General features: G+C 39.6%; 1 protein-coding gene across 3 annotated transcripts in view; it reads left to right on the top strand.

Annotated features, from left to right (window-relative positions):
* Positions 1-4,560: 4,560 nt before the first annotated feature.
* Positions 4,561-20,328, top strand: part of LOC121327631 (discoidin, CUB and LCCL domain-containing protein 2-like) — a 38,559-nt gene continuing 22,791 nt past the window's right edge. For 2 of the 3 annotated variants that reach the window (XM_041271755.1, XM_041271753.1), the window contains exons 1-2: positions 14,911-15,586; positions 16,584-16,721. In XM_041271755.1, the coding sequence (XP_041127689.1) occupies positions 15,238-15,586; positions 16,584-16,721 (487 nt within the window). In that variant the 5' untranslated portion in view covers positions 14,911-15,237. Of the gene's footprint in view, positions 4,859-14,910; positions 15,587-16,583; positions 16,722-20,328 lie in introns of those variants that run through there. The other variant, XM_041271754.1, reaches the window with a different exon arrangement.

Here is a 20,328-nt window from a genome sequence, read left to right as displayed (position 1 = left end):
ACTCTTTCTGTTCAGTGGTGTTTGAAATCCTTTGAAGCGGGAAGTAAATGCAGACAGTAGGTTGGGCTAACAGAGTTGAAAGGTTACACTGTCACATGATTTGATTGAAATAAGTAAGGTCGTTAGTCACATCACTAAGGATCCTCAAATCTCAAGACAAGCTGAAAGCCAGGTTAAGGTACATTTACAGTAAAATGATAATAACTCAGTATGGGAGCCAAATAACAAAGAAAGGAAATGTAAAAAAAAAGCAATTGAAGTGACATTTGAAGCTACTTACTCTTTAATGAATAGGAAGGACAGGCCCAGCAGATGACAGACTCTACATTACTGAACTCACCCGAAAAGAGCTCTTAGAACCTTTAGAAATGTCCACTTTCCTGAAAGAGGTACGGCCTGCTCCGAAGCTAAAAATACCAACAGAAGGTTCTGAAAGTTAAACTCGAATTACAAAATGTAAACTACTAAACCAATAAGCAAAAACCTGCAGTTCAATCTGTCTAGTTAGACAGTGAAGTATTTAAACTATCTGCATATCTGTAAATAAAATAAAATAACAACAAAAAGCAGGCCTTGGTCTTCAGCATTTGAAGAACTTGGCCTATCACTCTTTTATAACAGTAGGGTCTTTTTTAAACTAGGTATGGGCAACTCCAACCCTGGAGGGCCCTTCAACATGTTAACATGTGCTGTATAATGATGTAATTGTTTTAGTGTACCACTGCTTGGGTTGTGTGGTTCAGTGGTTAAAGAAAAGGGCTTGTAACCAGGAGGTCCCCAGCTCACTCACTGACTCACTTTGTGACTCTGACCAAGTCACTTAACCTCCTTGTGCTCCATCTTTTGGGTGAGACGTGGTTGTAAGTGACTCTGCAGCTGATGCATAGTTCACACACCCTAGTGTCTGTAAGTCGCATTGGATAAAGGCTTCTGCTAATAAATTAATAATAATGCCACACTTCATTTTATAAGCCAAATTTACTCATTTGATGTCTACATTTATTACAGTGCTCTTTGACCATACTTTAAGGATGTATTACATTTTGTGTTTTAGGGATAGCAGATTATAGCCAAATATTCCACTCTATGTGTATTAAGTGCATTATTTTTGCTTGACATATTGGATATTGGACTTTTGACTCATCTTCTTGTCTCCCAGGGCATTCTGCACTACCCTCTGCTAATGGCCTCTGCCCTGAACAATCTGTTATTTGATCTCTTCCCGATGTCAATATATTGCTGCCAATTTTATTCCTATGGCGCTCTTTTTTTGCCTTTTTTTTGGTTATGTTTTTTTTTTTTTTTAATTATTATTATTCAAAATCTTCTATTGTGCCTTTTACTTTCCTGGTTTTGCAATGTGTTCAGATTGAAATTTGTAGAACATTCTATTGATGTCTTGGTAGTTGAGCTAAAAAAAAAAAATTAATAAAAAAAAAGATGGGTTTGTCAGATGGTCCAGCAGAAAAGATGGTATACTCATATTGACATCACAAACAATTATCAGTAAAGAAAGTTTATCACTATAAGTACGCCTTTACATTAACCAGGCAAAAGATTTGTTTTCTATGAGAAATCACCAAATCATATATGTCAGTTACATATAAAAGGGGATCAGGAAACAAAAGACAATATATAACCTATTATGAAATGTATTAGTACTTGATATAATCTCAAATTCCAAAATCCCTACATTTTCACTGTGGTCATTTATCTCCTCATTAATTAAACATTTTGACAGTGCCTCATTATTTGGCTCAGGCAGATCAAAGCTTAGATAAGAGCATTTCCTGGCTCTCCACTCTGACGACAGAAAACAATTTTCCAACAGAAGTGTTATTTTCCATAGCTAAAACAGCACTTGTGTCTCCACATCAACCACACCGTGGTGTAAGGGGAGTTTATTTGTAATTTGCAATTGCTTATGAATGGCCAGGAATGAAGAAGCCATTCTCACAGAGAGCGATTAACTTGAGGGAATTGGAGCTAGCAGATGAAAATGTAGTTCAAATCATTTATATTCTAATGAACTGTCTGATTTGCATAATCTCCTTGACACTGTTAGCCCATTATAATGTGTTTCTCAATTCTAATTATGAGACCCATTTAGGATATATCAAGCTAAAGGAGAGGGTGCATGCATTATTACATATTCCATTACTTAGGTTAATTTTAGAAGGAAAGATTTGGTGGTTGTCATGGCAAGAATAAGTTCATATTTTGGGGCTGTAACATAACTATGTCCAGCTAATGGAAATACATTTATATGTACAGTTTGGGTGAATTGTATTTGTTATAAAACATGGTAACATAATTAAAATGTAACAAGAGGGTCTAACCAAATGTCATGATATGTTGTGTTTCATTGACTTCTCTGAGGTCATTTCTTAATAAATTATTTTACAGATGTATCTCTGTCTTCCTCAGATACCATTTTAAATACACAGACCATTGCTGTTTATTTTGATAGTTATGTTGTTTTTTGTGTACATACATTGGTAGCAACAGAATTACTTTTCAAAAGATGACATCACACTACAGGGAGTGCTTCCATTTTTAAAAATTGTTTTTTTTTTTTGTTTTGTTTTGTTTATTTTTTTTTAATGTAGAATGCCGATAATTTTACCCCCAATTTTGAATGTCCAGTTATGTTCTGTCACCTACTGAATTCCGCAGCTCAGGAGAACTCAGGGTCAGCGGTCATCCTCCAATCCCACAACCAAGCCAGTCAGCTCTTTCCATCCAGGAGATCAAGAGCAGATGGTGCAAAGGGAACGCTGAGGTCACCCTGGTGCAGTCAAAGTGCTGGTTATAATAGAAACATTGCTCTAGCATGGGAAAAGTTACACAATTTAAGGGAGACTTCAGATTTCTCTTGATAAAGGCAGTGTTTCATCAAATGCGATCCTTTAAAACTGAATTAAAAAAAAAAAAAAAAACCTCTGAAGTTTAAGGGGAAATAAAAGTTCACCATATACTGTACAACAAGAATGTGTCTGTTCTTAGATCTTTATCGGGTCTTGGCAAAGTTGAGGTCAGAATGTTTTTTTTTTTGTTTGCTTTTTTTTTTTTTCTTTTTTTTTTTTTTTTTTTTTTTTTTTTTTTTTTACTTATTTGTGATGTAATAGATTTGAGCAGAGCACCAAGGCTAAGTGTGCAAGCCTTATTTGTACAAACTCGTGTCCAAAGCAGAATGAAGCACTTAAAGTGCAACGTAGGATGAGTATTAATATCTTAAATAGTGTACCAGCATTCTTGTTGTTTAGATTTTCTTTGTATCGTTTTCTGCTTCAGCCATCACATCCTGGTGCCTTTTTAAAATTCAGAAGTTTAACGCACCTCGGTGGCTTAAATATAGCTCTCAGAGTCATGTCTACATTTCGTACACCAGCCTGAAACAAATAACCAGCCCTCCCTCCTCCAGTAGGTACATTATTAAGAACAAGCGTGGTATTTCTTGAAACCACTAGGGGAAGAGTGTTGCCGGAGGGCAGGTTATTTACCTAAAGCAAAATGTTATGTTGCGCAAACTATGGTATGACTGTCAGTGTACTTTACTCCAGATGGGCACTGAAGTATGTGATCTGTCATGAGTAAATGTTTTCAATAAGTGTTTCCCAGAATCAAAAGCAGGGAATGAGGTAACTATCGTTGCTGATTGTATTGGTATTTGTGGGGACTAGGGACATGTGGGGACATTAATAAACTTTTATTTAAAGTTTATTAACGTGAAAGATGTGCGTTTTTCTGTGGAATTATAAAATCCCTCGACAATGCTGTGTTTCTCATTCAATGTGGCGTATTATTTATTGATAATAATACAAATTATAATAATAATAACAATACAGGAAATGCTGAAAAGCCAATAAACTAGTATTTTGGAGGAAGTAACTGCATATATTCAACCATTACTACTGCTTTGTAGGCTATTGCATTACAAAGTTAATTAAAAACGCACTTCTAATTGAAAACGTTTATCATGTCAAATTGTCTTGTCCCGCTTTAAATGTCCAATCACCCTAATGGTATATCTTAATTGCCCAATCCTCTCTTGACTTTTAGTTTCTTTGCTGTTACTTGATTGCAAATGACTTCCACGCTCATACCCCTTTCTCTTTGTTTCTCTCTTTCTTCGCCTCGTTTAATTTTTTGATGTGTTTTGGATGGTCTTGTCTAATTTGTATTAGGAAAAAATAAATAAACAAATGTACACAATACACAAAACATACCCGTAAAAAAACACATTCATGTAAGTTTAATAGCAAAAATACATTGCATATATACATTGTACAGGTCAAGCAACTAGTGCTGCTTTCCAATTGGAGATTTTTCTATAATTCTTTATTAAAATGATTTAAAGTAATGACTTGGAAGTTGATTGTACTATGAATTATGTGATTCATTTGTTTTCCACATGTGTACAGTTAATTAAAAAAAAAAAAAAAGATAACTGCTTTGCAATTGGAGTTCATTGCAATACAAGCAGTATTCTGAATTCCAATCATAAAATTAAATTTTGTTGCATTGTGGGATGAGCGGAAGTTGAGGAAGTCGTTCAGCCGATTGAAAGTGTACAAACAGCATTAGCAGCGGCGGCACCAGGAGAGAGACCGAGTGAAATGCACTGAGCTGGGAGAAAATGCACCAGCGAGTAGAAGAAGAAAACAATACACGCGGCTGAAAACACTGATTTGTAAAAGTTGTCAGAGTTTTAAAACCACTCTTCATTATGCATTCGGACTGTAGGCTGGCATGGACACAGTGGGAATGGTGAGAGTTGAATCGAACGGCGCAGGGCTGCTCTTCATTTCAACATTCATCATCGTCCTGAATACAGGAGCGAGCAGAGCACAGAAAGGTGGGTGGTTAGTGAGTAATATACTAACTGGTTATTCTCCAAAAGGGGGAATATTCGTGAGGCATTGTTGCATGTTGAAAAGTGTAATTTTAGATAACCTGAATGTAAAGCAGGGATGGATACGCAGCCGTCGCTAGTTCTATTTTAATAAGTTGTAAGGATTTGGACGTATTAACGCATAATTATTTTAAGTCGAAGGTGGTGGATCTTATACAAACGTATAACTTCCATCAGTGTTGTAGATAACCCCGTTTTGTGAATGAAGGGTGTTTTAACTCGAAGCTGTGGAAACAGTGGTATAAAAAGTGAAGTTTTACAGTTACTTTCTCACGCACAGACTTTAGTTACTGACACCAGAACGTAGGCGAACATCTGAAACCAACATTGTTGATGTGCGTGTGTTGGGATCGCTGGAGTTTGTACAAGAGATTAGGCAATTCAATGCAGACAGGCGAGGGGGGATGGTATTGGATCAGACAGAATAAACACTATTTGATCTCAGTTTTTTGTTCTTAGAACTGACATTATTTCATTATTAGTTCCCTAGATACAGTTCACTATTACGCGTGATTAACTGTATTTGTCAGTTAAAATAAAATGTCCTTTTTATCTTACATAGCCTATATATAACCCACATATAGACGAATTTCATAAAAAAAAGTACAGTACAGCAAAAAGGTAAAGTTTTGTATTCTAGATCTGTTTTACTGTTAGTCATGACACTGTCATGTTTAACTATTAGATACGTCAACATGAGTTGTTTTATGATCTCTACATCAAATTGTGTTTAAGCATTCATGTCTGCTTGAATACTTAATTTTTTGGTAGGCAAGCAAAAGAACATACTTTCTAATGTTAATAATCCCTTTGCTTTGAACAGAGAGTTGCGGAATGCGCTATAATAGTTTAACTGCAATCATTATACCGTATCAAGATTGTTAATTGAACCTTGGTTTGCGTATATTTATTACACAGCATGTTTGGATTGCTTTTTGTGTCCTTGATGTTGCTGGGTAACTAACAAGCCATCACCTCCCTTCACAGTCCACTGATCATGCTGTAGTGTAGACCTATTTGACTGGGCTCTGAGTGACCTGAATCTCCCTGCGAAATAAAACCAACTTTGATTTAAATGCATCGTGTGTGAAACGCATATCAAATAAGCTATGAAATAGTTTGCAAATGATTAATAAAACACTGCAGTTCCCAAATGGTTCAATAACGTAAATGTATTTACCAAGCATATAGTTCAACCACTTTTTGAACATATGAAAGCTGTAAAGTTAGAAATAAAACAAAAAAAAAGCAGTTGTGCTCATATTTATTTTTTTAAAACTCAGTATTTCAACAACTCGGTAAAGTATGAACTCAAGAACACGTTTTACAGACAGTAACAAACCACAGAAGTTTAAGGCAGTTTGTCGTTACTCTATATTACACGTTTTACTGCATAAACTTACTCCATGAAATGTACATTTTGCTTTCAAGAAAATAAGGTGTTGTGCATTTGCTGGTGAAAGACTGTGAGCAAATCTCCCCAGTGGTCTAAAATGTTTCTCGTTTGGCACAGATGTTGGGGCAGGGCAGAGAGATACCTGTGCCGTTTTTGTCAATAATGGTAAACGATACCTGTTTGCCTTCCACCATTAAAATGTATCCTCTGTTTGACAAATGAGGATCAAGATAAAACGAGTTCATCTCTGTCTCGACAGCATTTGTAGCTGTGTGTGTACTGTCCCCTTAGCCAAATAATTTGTCCCAATTGTTCCATGTCCCAGCAGTGTCTTTTGTTAGAAGCTGTCAGGTTATCTTCTGCCTGTTGCGTAACTAACTGCAGCTGTTGATTCATTTGTTGACTCAGCAGAACAAGAAGCTACAGCCTCTTGAACAATAACTTTGCCTGACGTTGTTGTGTATCACTTCACCAAAAGGTAACTTTCTATCTGGGATCGAGGCTGGTAGCAACAACTAATAAGCAATTTTCTTCAACTTCCTCAGCACTCTCCATAAGAGCCCACTGTTGTGCGTGTATATGCTGCATGTCATCTGTCTGAGACATAAAGATTTACCGCACGTTTCTGTTCCAGTAGACGCTGGAACATCAAATAGGTAGAATTCCACCTTGTTGCATCCTGGATTAACTGATGATTTGGTAGACCCAACTCTAGTTGTAGCTTATTAAACCTTCCCTTTGCGCTAAAAGAGTGAAGTGACCTACAGTTTTCCTGGACACTGCTATCATGTCGGAAGTGCCACACTGTGTGAAAAGGCTGTCATTTATGCACAGATGGGGTGTGTTGCAAAGTATCCCACACTAGAAAGTCCAGCATAAGACATTGCTTTACGCATGTTAGCTGCATTGTTGCGTACAACTACATGACATTTACTTATAGAAATGTCACATGTCTTCATTATGTCCAGTAACGAATCCGCTATGTGTCTAGCAGTGTGCTTGCCATTAAAAGCTTTGCATTGTAAAACTACTGCAATTGTAATTAAACTGATGTAAGACCGAGTAGTATGCCCAGATGTCCATGTATCACACGTAAAGGCTAATGCAGTCGATTTGTCAACAAAGTCTCTGATTTACTTCATCACTTTACCATACATGTCAGGTATAATTGTCCTCTCTGCTATCGGCCATTTTAGTACCAGCAGAACAAATGTTCTACTCCACAGAATGCTTCAAACGCAGGTGTTTTAACAGTGGTGATGTTGAAATTGAAGTTGTCGCAAGCGCATTTTTTAAATGTGAAGCACCTGGATGATCCTCGAGAGTTCTGGAACAATGTTCTATGGACAGATGAGTCAAAAGTGGAACTTTTTGATCAACATGGGCCCTGTTATGTCGGGCGAAAACCAAACACTGCATTCCACAGTAAGAACCTCATTCCAACGGTCAAGCATGGTGGTGGTAGTGTCATGATTTGGGGATGCTTTGCTGCATCAGGACCTGGATGACTTGCAATCATTGAAGGAAGCATGAATTCTGCTCTGTATCAGAATTCTACAGGAGAATATCAGGCTTCTGTCTGTGAGCTGAAGCTGAAGTGCAGCTGGGTCATGCAGCAAGACAATAATCCGAAACAAACAAGCAAGTCTACATCAGAATGGTGGAAGAACAAGAAATTTAAAGTTTTGGAATGGCCTAGTAAAAGTCCTGACCTAAACCCCATAGAGATGTTGTGGCAGGACCTGAAACCCAGCAGTTTATGCTCGAAAACCCACAAATGCCACAGAGCTGAAGCAGTTCTTGATGAAGGAGTGGGTTAAAATTCCTCCATGGCGCTGTGAGAGACTGATCAATAACTACAGGAAGCGTTTGGTTGCAGTTATTGTTGCTAAAGGTGGCGTAACCAGTTATTGAGTCTAAGGGGGCAATTTACTTTAATAAATAAATGACATAAGTATCAAAATGTTGTGTTATTTGTTCATTCAAGGTGCTGTTTATCTAATATTAGATTTTGGTTGAAGATCTGATAACATTCAGTGTCATATGCAAAAATACAGAAAATCAGACGGGGGCGAGATACTTTTTCACGGCAGTGTATATTACTCTAAATGTGTTTAAGTAAATTGTCATTTCTTGTACTGTACCCTAATGAACCTGCAGGAGAGAATATTAGAAGCCATATAGAACACTAATCACATTGTGCTCACCGTTCACTAAGTCAGTGCATTAAACTATGTTGTACAAGTTACCCTTGAGAACCAGCCACGTGAAGGTCAATTGACAGGCTCCTCTAAGAAAGTGCATCTTCGTTACACTAACATAATGCACACATACAGTAGAGCCTCCTTTGTCTCATTTTCCTGGCAAAGGTACAAATGATAATGGCAGGTCCACGTGATTGATCCAAAGAGCTAGAGCTTTGCTCCTAGTAGAAATTTGTGTTGGCAAAGAAAGTACCCTTCTCTTTTGCTACTGTACTGCTTACAACAGTACTTGCTGTACCTATGTTTTTTTATGATGCATACTGTAGGTACTGAAGAGATTTGAGCAGTATTTTTCTTTAAATGCTGTTTGGGGAATAACGGTGTACTGCAGTATAGCCTACACCACAGAAAACTGTAGCAGCCTTGCATCACCATTACAGTGTGTTGAACATGATGGGGGATGGGGGGTAGATTTAAGTAAATCACTGCTTGTCCAGTTGATAACAGCAAGCCATTAGCCATGCAACCTGTCAAGTTTGGTCATGTTCACTTTTGGTCATATACTTCACAGCCTGTTTTGTTTTTGTGTCCTGTTTTATTTAAAAAAAAAAAAAAAAAAAACATTTAAAACAAAATTACAAAGCAGGGCTCCAGACAAAGTTTTTGTTTTGGGAGCCAATGACTGCAATAAACACAGCATGTTCGTGTTTTAAGTATTTTGCAAGTGCTGGGTCTAGAATTGGTGATGGCACCTCTAATTGTGTACAGTGCAACATGGGAAATAGCATGCTGCAGCTCCAATGCTCAGTGTCAGTGTAGTCCTGATCTGACAGCATATAGCACAGACAGCTCTTTTATGATTACATGTTACCCTTTATTTTTCAGTAAAAACAAGTTTTAAATTGTAGTGAGTTGGTTCTGCTATTTATGATATTAATTACTAAATGTAATCGTAATGCATCCCCCCCCTTCCCCTTATAGATCGACTTCCTAGCACTTTCATAAATCGACATTTTTGTGTTACAGGCACCAATGCGCCTAACCCTGAAAAAAGTGTTTACTTTTTTTTTTTTTGTCCCTCTTAACCTTCTACAGTCCTTCAGTCCCATCATGTCATCTGTAAGCTAAGTTGTACTGTAGCTAAGTTACAGGTAATGGGTACTTTAAGCCTGTCTGTTTTTTTTCTATCCAAAATGGTGTTCATTTGATACATTGTCCAACCAGCTCAAAGAATGTTAAATTCAGACATGTATAATACTGGTGGGGGGGGAGCATTCTCCCTGTAGAGAAGGCAAGGGTCATTACAGGCTTAGAGTGGGCTTTTAATGCCCACAGAAGTACTCGTAATGTGTGGAATCTTGACAGTGTATTAGTAAGCTTGACTAAAGACTGGCTTCACCATGACTTTAATGGGGTCATTTTAGTTCTCTTTCAATTCGAAAATAGCCATCAACTAATGGGTATTGCCGTCAGGTGATAGGATTATGATGAGCTTAATATAAAAGCTGCCTTTAGGCCTCCGTAGCTCTGATGTCAGCGCCCCGCCCCTCGAGTGCTGAATGACTATGCAGAGCGCAGGAAGCCCAGCCTCTCTTGCTTTCAGCTGCTGATCAGGACTGAGCGTAATCTATTTGTTGTTCTACAACACTCTGATTATTAAATTATATAAATTAATTATTATTGATTATTATGACAGCCTTTAGCTGTCATATTCGGTGTGCCGGCTGGCACTGCCCGTTAAGCACTTGGCTGAGTCACTTATTCGAGCTTTCTGTTTTTTCAGCTTGCTGACTGTTTGAGTCTGTCTCGCTTACTATTATTATTTATTACTTTGAGAGCTTATTGTTATTACCTGTATATTTTATTACTTGTACTAACATTTGTTTTTCTTTTTTTCAGAGAGAAACTTGAGGTGTGTGTGTTGGCCGTGGGCCAGACGGAACACTACAGCAGCGATCGTTCTAGACCTTAGTCTGCTAGACACTCAGCAGCGGTCTTTATTAGACCATATCCTGCTCCAGACACTAGCTGCACACAGAGTTTTTTCCCTGTGTGTTGGCTTAGATCTCCCAATCTACTCGGGGCACTCCCGTGCCCTTGCATATAAGGCACATCCGTGCTGTGCACACCTGTACCCGTGCAGCTCGTACCAGGCTAGAGTTCAGGAGCAGGACAAGTCCTCTCTCTTGGACGCCCCTATCACTCCTGGCCATACGTTTGGCCCTGCAGTGGAGGAGATGCTTCAGAGGACTCTGAAGACCAGGGAGGCATCAAGGCAGTATGCCAGCTGCTTCAACAGAAGCCTGCCTTGCCTGCTAGGGCTTCCCCCTTGTGGGGGCGACAGCCTATGCTCAGGCCTGCTCGTGCTCCTACGGCATACCCGGCAGCAGATTCCCCGCAGCACGGTCGGCCTGCAAAGAGGGGCAACTGGCACCCTAGGGGGGGGCGGCAATCGCTAGCGACCCAAAGGTCCCGCGCCTGCTCCCGCTGTGTGGCCTAAGGCTCAACATCCCTGAAGGGCCGCAGCAGCCTTCAACCCCTGTCTCCCAGTTAGTATACTGGCAAACCAGCACCAACGACAGTTGGGTGCTCAAGACTGTGCGGGCTGGTTGCAGCCTTCAGTTCCAGTTAAAACCACCCCCCTTTTGGGGGGGTGATAGTAACTACAGTGAAAGACCCGCTCCAACATGCGGCGCTCAACACAGAAATCCTGGCGCTTCTTTTAAAGCGTGCCATTCGCAAAGTAGATCCCTCTTCTTGCAGGGAGGGGTTCTATCATAGTACTTCCTAGTGCCCAAGAAGGATGGCGGGTTCCGCCCTATCTTGGATCTGAGACCTCTGAACAAACACCTTTGGGTGTTAAGTTTCAAAATGTTCACGCACCGCCATGTTGTCCAGGCCATTTGGCCGGGCGATTGGTTTACCACCGTGGACCTGAAGGATGCGTACTTTCACATACCCATCAGGCTTGAGCACTGGAAATACATTCGCTTTGCGTTTCAGGGCAGGTTCTACGAGCACTGCGCACTCCCCTTTGGCCTGTCCTTTGCTCCTTACACCTTTTCCAAGTGCATGGACACCATTCTGGCCCACCTGCGGGTTCAGGGTGTTCGACTGATGAATTACCTACACAACTGTCTCGTCTGCGCTCAGTCACAGTTGCAAGCCCTGGCACATACTGCATTGGTCACAGACCACCTCCAGCGGCTCGGTCTCAGGATGAACCTGCAAAAGTGCTGCCTTATGCCAAGCCAGCAGTCGGATTTTCTGGGCCTCCACCTAGACTCTGTGTCTATGAAGGCCGCATTAACAACTCACAGTTACCGCAATAGAGTCTTGCCTCTCCCTATTCAGGTTGAGAGAGACAGTAAGCATGTTGCAGTGTCGGCGCTTGCTGGGGTTGATGGCTGCTGCCTCGCAGGCCCTTCCTTTGGGCCTTCTCCACCAAAGGCCTTTCCTGGCCTGGTTCAACTCGTTTGCGTTTCACCCGCAACGAGACAGACATTGCAGGCTGGTGATATCCCAATCCTGCTGGAGAACCCTGCGCTGGTGGAGGATCCCCTCCAACCTTCGTCAGGGAACAACCATGGGTCCCATCTTCCGGTGGGAAGTAAACACCACAGACGCCATGGCTGGGGCACAGTCTGGAACGGTGTGGGGACTTGAAGTGTGGACGGGGCCTTGGGCCTCAGCCCACATCAATGTCCTGGAACTCAGGGCAGTAGATCTCGCCCTATAGCACTTTCTTCCGGTGGTCCGGCACAAACACATGCTGGTGCGGTCAGACAACACCACGGGTGTGGCATATATCAACCGCCAGGGCGGCCTGAGATCTCCGAGCCTTCACCGTATGGCGGTTCGGCTGTTACTGTGGTCGCAGCCCCGGCTGCCCCATTATTGTCACTATTCAGAGCGCGAGAGCTCACTCTACCAGGTCGCGATACGCCTATAATTGGCAGTTTTCAGGACTGGTGTCTGGCTCAGGGCTAGGACCCAGTTACCTGCCCCATGGCAATTATCTTAGTTTCTCTAGAGACTATTAGATGACGGTAGGACCCCTTCCACATTGAAGGTGTACCTGGCAGCCATATCTGCTTGTCACACGTGCATAGATGGGTTATCACCTGGAAACCATTTCCTGGCGTCCCAATTTCTTAAGGGTGCGAGGAGGCTGCGTCCTCCCAGGACATCTAGACCTCCCTCGTAGCGCCTTGATGTGGTGCTGGAAGCCCTTACAAAAGCTCCTTTTGAGCCACTCCACACTGTGGATCTGAAGCTCATGTCCTTAAGACTGCATTTTTGCTGGCTATTGCTTCAACAAAACGGGTGAGTGCGTGGCATGCATTTTTAGTGCACCCTTCTTGCACTCTCTTCACTGGAGACGGGTCTAGAGACTGCTGTACTCATTGAGTACACTCTCCAGCGTTACCCATGTGGTAAGAGTATTCCGGTAAGATATCGTACTGTTAAAGACCCTCTGTTCATAGAACAGTGTTAGGACATATGTCTTTCGAACCACACGCTGAGGTGCTGTTCTGTGTTTTTTTTTTTTTATATGTAGTCCGATCCTGATCTACTGCTGCATGGTCTCCCTCGCGAAAGCTTTGGTACACAGTACCCATTAGTTGATGGCTATTTTCGAATTGAAAGAAAACGTAAGGTACCAGATGCAACCCCGGTTCTCTGAAAGAGCAAATAACCATCAAGCAGCGAGGTCACTTCAGTAGCCCTTGCGGCCTGAAGCAAAAGAGGCTGGGCTTCCTACTCTCTGCATAGTCATTCAGCACCCAAGGACTGACGTCAGAGCTACGGAGGCCTAAAGGCAGCTTTTATATTAACCTCAGCATAATCCTATAACCTGACAGTGATATCCATTAGTAGATGGCTATTTTCTCTTTCAGAGAACCAGGGTTGCATCCGCAACCTTACATTTCCTGTTCTGAACCCAATATGAAGAGAGAGAGAATTGTCTAATTCTGCCTCTAAGCTTGTCATGAATCATCATTTAGTGAATTATTACTTGGCCTTTTTTTTAATGCACTTTAAATGCTCATACCTCAAAACTTGTTTGTTTGTTACGGTGTTCTTGCTCAGCCAGCAACGTCATTCTATCTGTTTTAAATTACAGACCATATCTTTCTTCAATGTTTTGACCCAGTGGTGCATGGTATGTACAGTACTGTAAAATAGATTCTTGGATATTCAGAATACATGTCGGTTTGGGGTTTGGGGTATGTTTCTTTTTTATAAAGACAATCAGAATAATAATAAAAAAAAAATAATCTAAAGTTGTAAGCTCTCTAAATAAATACTTTTGTTTAGCTGATGGCAAATAGAATTGGGAAATTATCGATCTTTTGCTTAAAACACAAACATGTACCCGTACAGGTTATTATTTAAGAGCAGAGATGAGTGGTTTATTTTTTTCAACCAGATAAAATATTTATAGCTAAAAAAAAAGTATTTTGATACTAAAACGAGTTATTGGATTTACATTTACGACATTACAAAGTAAGCTTCCAATGATTATTACATGTGGAGTTTGTTTAAAAAAAAAAAAAAAAAAAAATTCTTCATTTAAGAATACTGTTACAACTACAGTAGTTTAAACAAAACTACGTTGATAATAAGTCGGCTATCCTGGTGCAGTCCTGGGTCTGTGCTAGCTCAGCACAGTGCTGCACAGAATCGCGGAGATGCGCTGTAGACATCCACACAACACCCACGGAAATCTCTGCAGATTCTGCATAGCCCAGCGCAGCTTTGAAATGTTACTGCGGGAGGCTGGCTGTGGCTGTGACCCAAAGGGATGAAGCGAAGATCACGAGTGACCTAATCGTAATGCAAATAACCACTAAAACTACTGCTGCCACCTTGTTAGTGGAGGTAAACGACATTTTATCATTATACAATGAGGTCGTGAACAGCCTTGTCAACGTAATATTAAATAAATAAATAATTTAAAAAAAAACATGATGTACTAAATCTGTGATAAGTGATGTATAATTTTACAATAAAGTTAATGTTTATCTATTACATTAGACTGACTGTTGATAATCCAGACAAATGTAGCACGTTGAAAATGTGTTCAGTGCTGCAAGGTTTGGAGAAGGCGTTTCTCCAAAAGCTATGTGTGTTGTCAGAAAGGCAGCAGTCAAGAGCAGCCAGCGCAGCAAGCTCTGGGTAACAGAACACAGCTGTTGAAAAGTGTATTCGGTGTCGTTGACCATTTTCTTTAAATCCATTATCAAAATACAGTATCAGTTCACAAAAAGAGCTTCCTCAGACACTTTGCTAAGGCTGCAAGTACCATCGCTTGATTTAGAAGAAGCGTGTTTGCAGTTGAAAAAATGCGTTAACCGGTGTATAACCGAATTGCGGTTTAGAATAAAAGCAACAGTATTAATACCGTAATGTACCTAAACCACGGTAAACCGAAAAACCGGAATACCGACCCATCCCTAATGTCCAGGGAATCTCTATTACGAGAATGCTTGATGTGTGACCCTGTCACCAGCACCCTGTGTGTACTGCTCTTTGAACCTCCTGGCTTTCAGTCGTCGACTTTATGTCTCAGTGGTAACCATCCCTGCATCATCTGAGACTAAAGGGTCCTAAAAAACAGCCATTATGCAAAATCGCTAATATATTTTCTCTGGTGTTGTTTCTTTTATAAAATTTAGAAACAGATAATCTGAAGAGACTTGTGTGCAGTGTTTGAGATGTTTGCGTGTTCTTTGTTAACAGACCCAAGAAGAGAGAGTTTGTACTGCACTATTGGAGTCCCTGTTATGCAGTCCCCACTTGCTCCTGTGGTTTTTAACCTTGTACTCTATTTCCCAGGTGATGGCTGTGGGCACACACTTCTGGGCCCCAACAGTGGGACTCTGTCATCAATCAATTACCCCCAGACTTACCCCAATGGCACCGTGTGTGAATGGGAGATCAGAGTGAGACCTGGAGAGAGGGTTACATTTAAGTTTGCAGACTTTGACATTGAAGATTCAGATTCTTGCCACTTTAACTACTTGAGGATATACAATGGCATTGGTCCTACAAGGACTGAGATAGGTAAGGGTTTTTTTTGTGTTTTGTGTTGTGTTTTTAATCGCGCCACGTTTTATTTCTTCTCAAAACACCGCAGAGTAAACGCAGCCTTTAGCACACTAGCCAGTTATTCAAACTCCTTTCTGCTGTGCCTCTTCACTATATTTCATGACTAAAATTCCATTGGATAAGGTACAGTAGTTGTTGCCATGGACGTGTTTTGATTGCTCCGAGTGGGAGCAGCTCATTTCTCAGTAGGCTGCAGTCTTCTGTGTCACATTTATGCACAATTCATATAGCTGTATTAATGAAATGCAGTCTTAGCACAGAGATCTCTCAATGTGGAGATATGAGTGATTTGGATTTAACAATGGTCTTTCTTTGAGGTTTTCTGCTGACAAAGGGAAACTCTAATCTGATATCTTGTATGCATCAATCATGTCAGGTTGGTGGGCTGCACAAGCTCCCGGCTAAAGAGAAAATGACTGGCTTACAAGAAGCTCTCAGAGCCTGACATATTAAATAAGCTGCCAAAATAATTTGAATATAAATGTACCAGGCGAACGGTTTGCCAGCTTATCTCTTTACTTAGGCAAGCTTCCAAGCGTCATGATTTTGCAGTATGTGGCTTTTGGAACATTAAGTGGTTGATCACAGTAAGGAAGTGAAGTTGATGTGCTGTGGCAGATCATACAGACTTTACATGAATAAAATGTGTAGGAGAAATTACTTTTGAACTGTATAGTAGCCTTGTCTATTTTATAATATACTTACTGTACTGGGATTTGTCATTTTTCTCCTAGTTATGATGTGAGGAAGCATAGATCCACATACATTAGTGTACATCCACATCTAGATTGTATTCTAGACTATTGGTTTTTGTATTCCCTATATTTAGTTAAATTTTACTTTGGACTAAAGAGAAGTAAACAAATTCTTGTTTTAATTTTTTTTTTTTTATTATACATGTTAAGTGCACAGTCTTTTATTAGCCTGTTGATTTCTCTCTCTTCCTGGTCAGGCAAATACTGTGGACTGGGTGTGCAGTGGGACCATCTGATTGGCTCCGCAGGGAATGAAGTCACTGTCCAGTTCATGAGTGGTACACATGTTTCGGGGCGGGGCTTTCTTCTCTCCTACTCAACCACAGATCATCCAGGTATAGTGCATGGGTGGTATACTACAAAGCAGAGATCACCACTGAATTCAATCATTTAGAATGCTGTGTAAACTTTATTTGCAATCATGTACATACTGGTACATTTGGTACCATCTGGTACATTTAACATGCAAAAAAAAAATCAGCCTTTGTGTGTTTTCTAAGCAGTAGTTCTCCATGCTTCTTTCCTTTTCACATAGGAATTTCAATGCGCATATTCTGTTTGGAAGTATGCTTGACATATACCAGGGGTGACCAAACTTGTTGACCCTACGAGCCGCATACCAACATTTCCATATGGCCAAGAGCCGCAAGACACATACTGTAAACCATAAGATGTTTGCGAGCCAAACATTTTAAATGCTATCAACATTGTTGTGCAGTACAGTAGTTGTTCTGCTCTCTCGATGGCAGCACAATAAACAAGAACAAGGGATAGAACACTGCAGAGCCTACACAGTTTATGTAATTTGTATTGTACTGTAGATCTACAGATGTATTATACTTTAAGTATAACACACTGGTGTTTTTTCATTATTTCTGTATGTATTAATTACTTAAAATATGTTCAGGTATTATGAAGCAAAATACAGTAACTGACCTGATTTCACCAAAAACACCACATAAAAAAACATTTTGGTAAGGATTTTTTTTTTTGACAAGCTCTTCCCTTGAAGATCTGAATGCTGGGTTTAAAAAAAAAAAGACTTGTTTTTCTTTGTATGACTGCTATATGTATATTAAATATTTTTGAGAGCTTTGTGGAGGGGAAAAAAAATGAAACGTGTTCTTAGAAATATAATATAGATATTATAATACTGTCTTTGCAAGAGCAAGTGGTTACTAGATTGGGGTATTTATCTAGATTTGTGCTAGAAGGGTTAAACATTTTGTTAGATAATTTTAACAGTGTAGAACTTTCTGGGTGTTGCAGGTACTCTGCACTTTTTATTCCTGGCATCAGATTCAGTGGAGGCATGTACATGTGTCTCACTTACGTTTTCGCTTATACTATGATGTAGGTCATGGTGAGCTACTTTATGATAATGATGGCTCTTGATTTATAATGTACAAATGTGTGGAGAATAAGTATGTTACTGACACTTGAAAACACGTAAAAGTAGATTTTTAACCTTCGGTTAAAAAGTAATACAAAATGTTACTTTATAATGTTCTAGTCAGTTTTTGAGAATGCATTGCCAGTAATGTTTTTAGAACTGTCTGGCCATTGTCACTATTGACTGGTTTAGGCGTCCCCATTTTGAAGCTTGGTATACATTCACAGCTGAGTCAACTGACTGCAGTTATCTTTTAAGTGCTATAGATGGGTCGGGAATCCGCAGCAGCAGTTAATGAATGAGTCCCTGGGGTACAGTAATGGTTTCTTATCAAAGCGTTGTTTCGCAATCTGATGATATTTTGCAGTATACTGCAATCAGAAAACCACAATCTTTCCCAGAATCTGACTGTGCAAGCACTGTGCTCTGGAGTGTCTGCTTGGGTTTGTGCCTTTGGCTTTGTGGCTGACCTGTCTGGATAAAGTAGAAAAAGCATCTCATCTTGTTTGCATTCATTTGTATTGATTTCAACAGCCTTGAAATGACTAGATTGCAATTGCATTGTTTGTTGAAGGCTATTTGTATTTTTTGGAATCCGGCACTGCCAATGCATTTTTAATTTCAAGGGGTTGGTTTTTGGGCTAGTCTTTCAGCAGAACCTACTTTTACGCTGCCATATGGGCTGTGTGAGTACTGTTTTAGCAAATGTTTATGGTCTGCCTGTGAGACGAGTTCAAATAAATCAGTGTTAGTTTAGTGGGCCTTATTCACAATTCTTTTTTTTTTTTTTTTTTTTTTTTACACCATTTTCGATATTTAAATAAGGTTTTTTTTATATAAACAGTTTGAGAATACTTAAACAAGGAACACAACTACTAAATGGATATAATGTACTGTTTAGTGTTTACAGTAAAGTAGTAGGCATACATTGAACTACAGTATAGACTTCCTTACACGCACATTCGACAGTCCAACTGAGTAGTCACCAACCAGCGTGTCTGGAAACAACTCAGTTATTTTATTTTGTTAAACAATGCTTCAAAGTGAAAAGCATTCATCATAAGTTACATTAAGAGGAATTCATGTTTGTGAGAGAGACAGTGACTAGGGGGCAGAGAGTAGAGTTTTTCTTTTTCCCCCATGCAGGTCATCCATCACCTTTTATCGATGTGAGCGTGTCAAGGGTTTCAGGGCAGGAAATTGAAGCGGATTGAAAGGCACTCCATTAGCAGTGTAATCTCAGACTGCTGGCTGCCCTTCCAAAATAAGGGTTATTAGTAACGTGTCAGTGTTGTTATTTTATTATTATTCAGTGCAGTTTGCTTTAGAACTGTTTGTATTGAAGGATGGCAACTGCTCTCACAGAAAAAAGAGATGTTGAACTAGTGCAGAGTTTGTTGTTTTTCTGACTAAATCAATACAGCAAGGTCACTTGAGACTGATCTCCAGAGTCAGCTATGTCATGATATGCCTTACTATGAGCTTTTCACAATTATAAGAGCCTGTGTACTGTACAGCAGCCGACCGTCCAGGAGGTAATGGCCACTGGGGAGGGTTGATGCTGTTATAAATCATACAGATATTATGCATGAGGACAATTTGTAAACATGTTTTTCAGTTATATTTTGGTTTGGATTGCTTTGACTGCTTATAGAGGGTTTACTATATAAATAGATGTTGTACAATAAAGCACAACGTTGAATCCATATCCTGTCCTTTTTGTTTTCAAAATAACCAACCTTTCTAGAGGTTAAAGAGAAGATGAGGTCATTATTTAGGAAAGTGTGAGATATTTGTCTTGAACGCATCACCAACATCAGGCAAGTCAATATGGTGAAGTGCTGTGACACACATCAATAATGTGTATTTTAATTTGGACCCAGAGGTGAGTTAGCCAGTGAAGTTTTTATTGCATGCTAGAACTGGGTCACCTCTATACAAAAAATACTTAATGGCGGAAATTACTTGTGTGCAAGTGTGGCTGTTAATATTTTCCCCTGTCTCAAGATGTGATGTGTAATCTTTTCCATGGTTGATTACCCTTGAAAACAGGATTATTAATGAAGGAAATGAATTGCAGTATCTGGATATGTGCTGTTAGAGATATGAAAGTACAGAGCAAGATTTATCCTTGACAGCATAAGCTTACAATGCCAAGATAATAATTTAAGATATAAAATATGAGTGCGATTGGTATCAATCAAATATGTCCGAGTTGATCCAGAACTTTAAACTAGTACAGATAGATGTCCAAAATAGTATTTAAAAAAAAAAAAACAAAACAAAAAAAAATGGGTACATGACGACATGATAATGTTCTGTAGATTACAGTTTTTGAATTGATAATCAAAAACAAACATGCGGTAACCAGAACAAAACCGATCTGATAATGAGTCTTGTCATTGCTCTTTCAGAATATTTGGAAAAACTGTTTTAAAAAAAAAAATCAATAAATAAAATAATAATATGGTCATAATATAAATGGAGGCTTTTGCCAAATATGAAGCAACACAGATTTGTTGCTTTGGAATGTTATTGCATCAGTAAAG

Source organism: Polyodon spathula, chromosome 15 (assembly GCF_017654505.1).
Source record: "Polyodon spathula isolate WHYD16114869_AA chromosome 15, ASM1765450v1, whole genome shotgun sequence".
Taxonomy (NCBI): domain Eukaryota; kingdom Metazoa; phylum Chordata; class Actinopteri; order Acipenseriformes; family Polyodontidae; genus Polyodon; species Polyodon spathula.
Note: the sequence above shows the minus strand (reverse complement) of the source record. Positions and strands in the feature narration are given on the sequence as shown.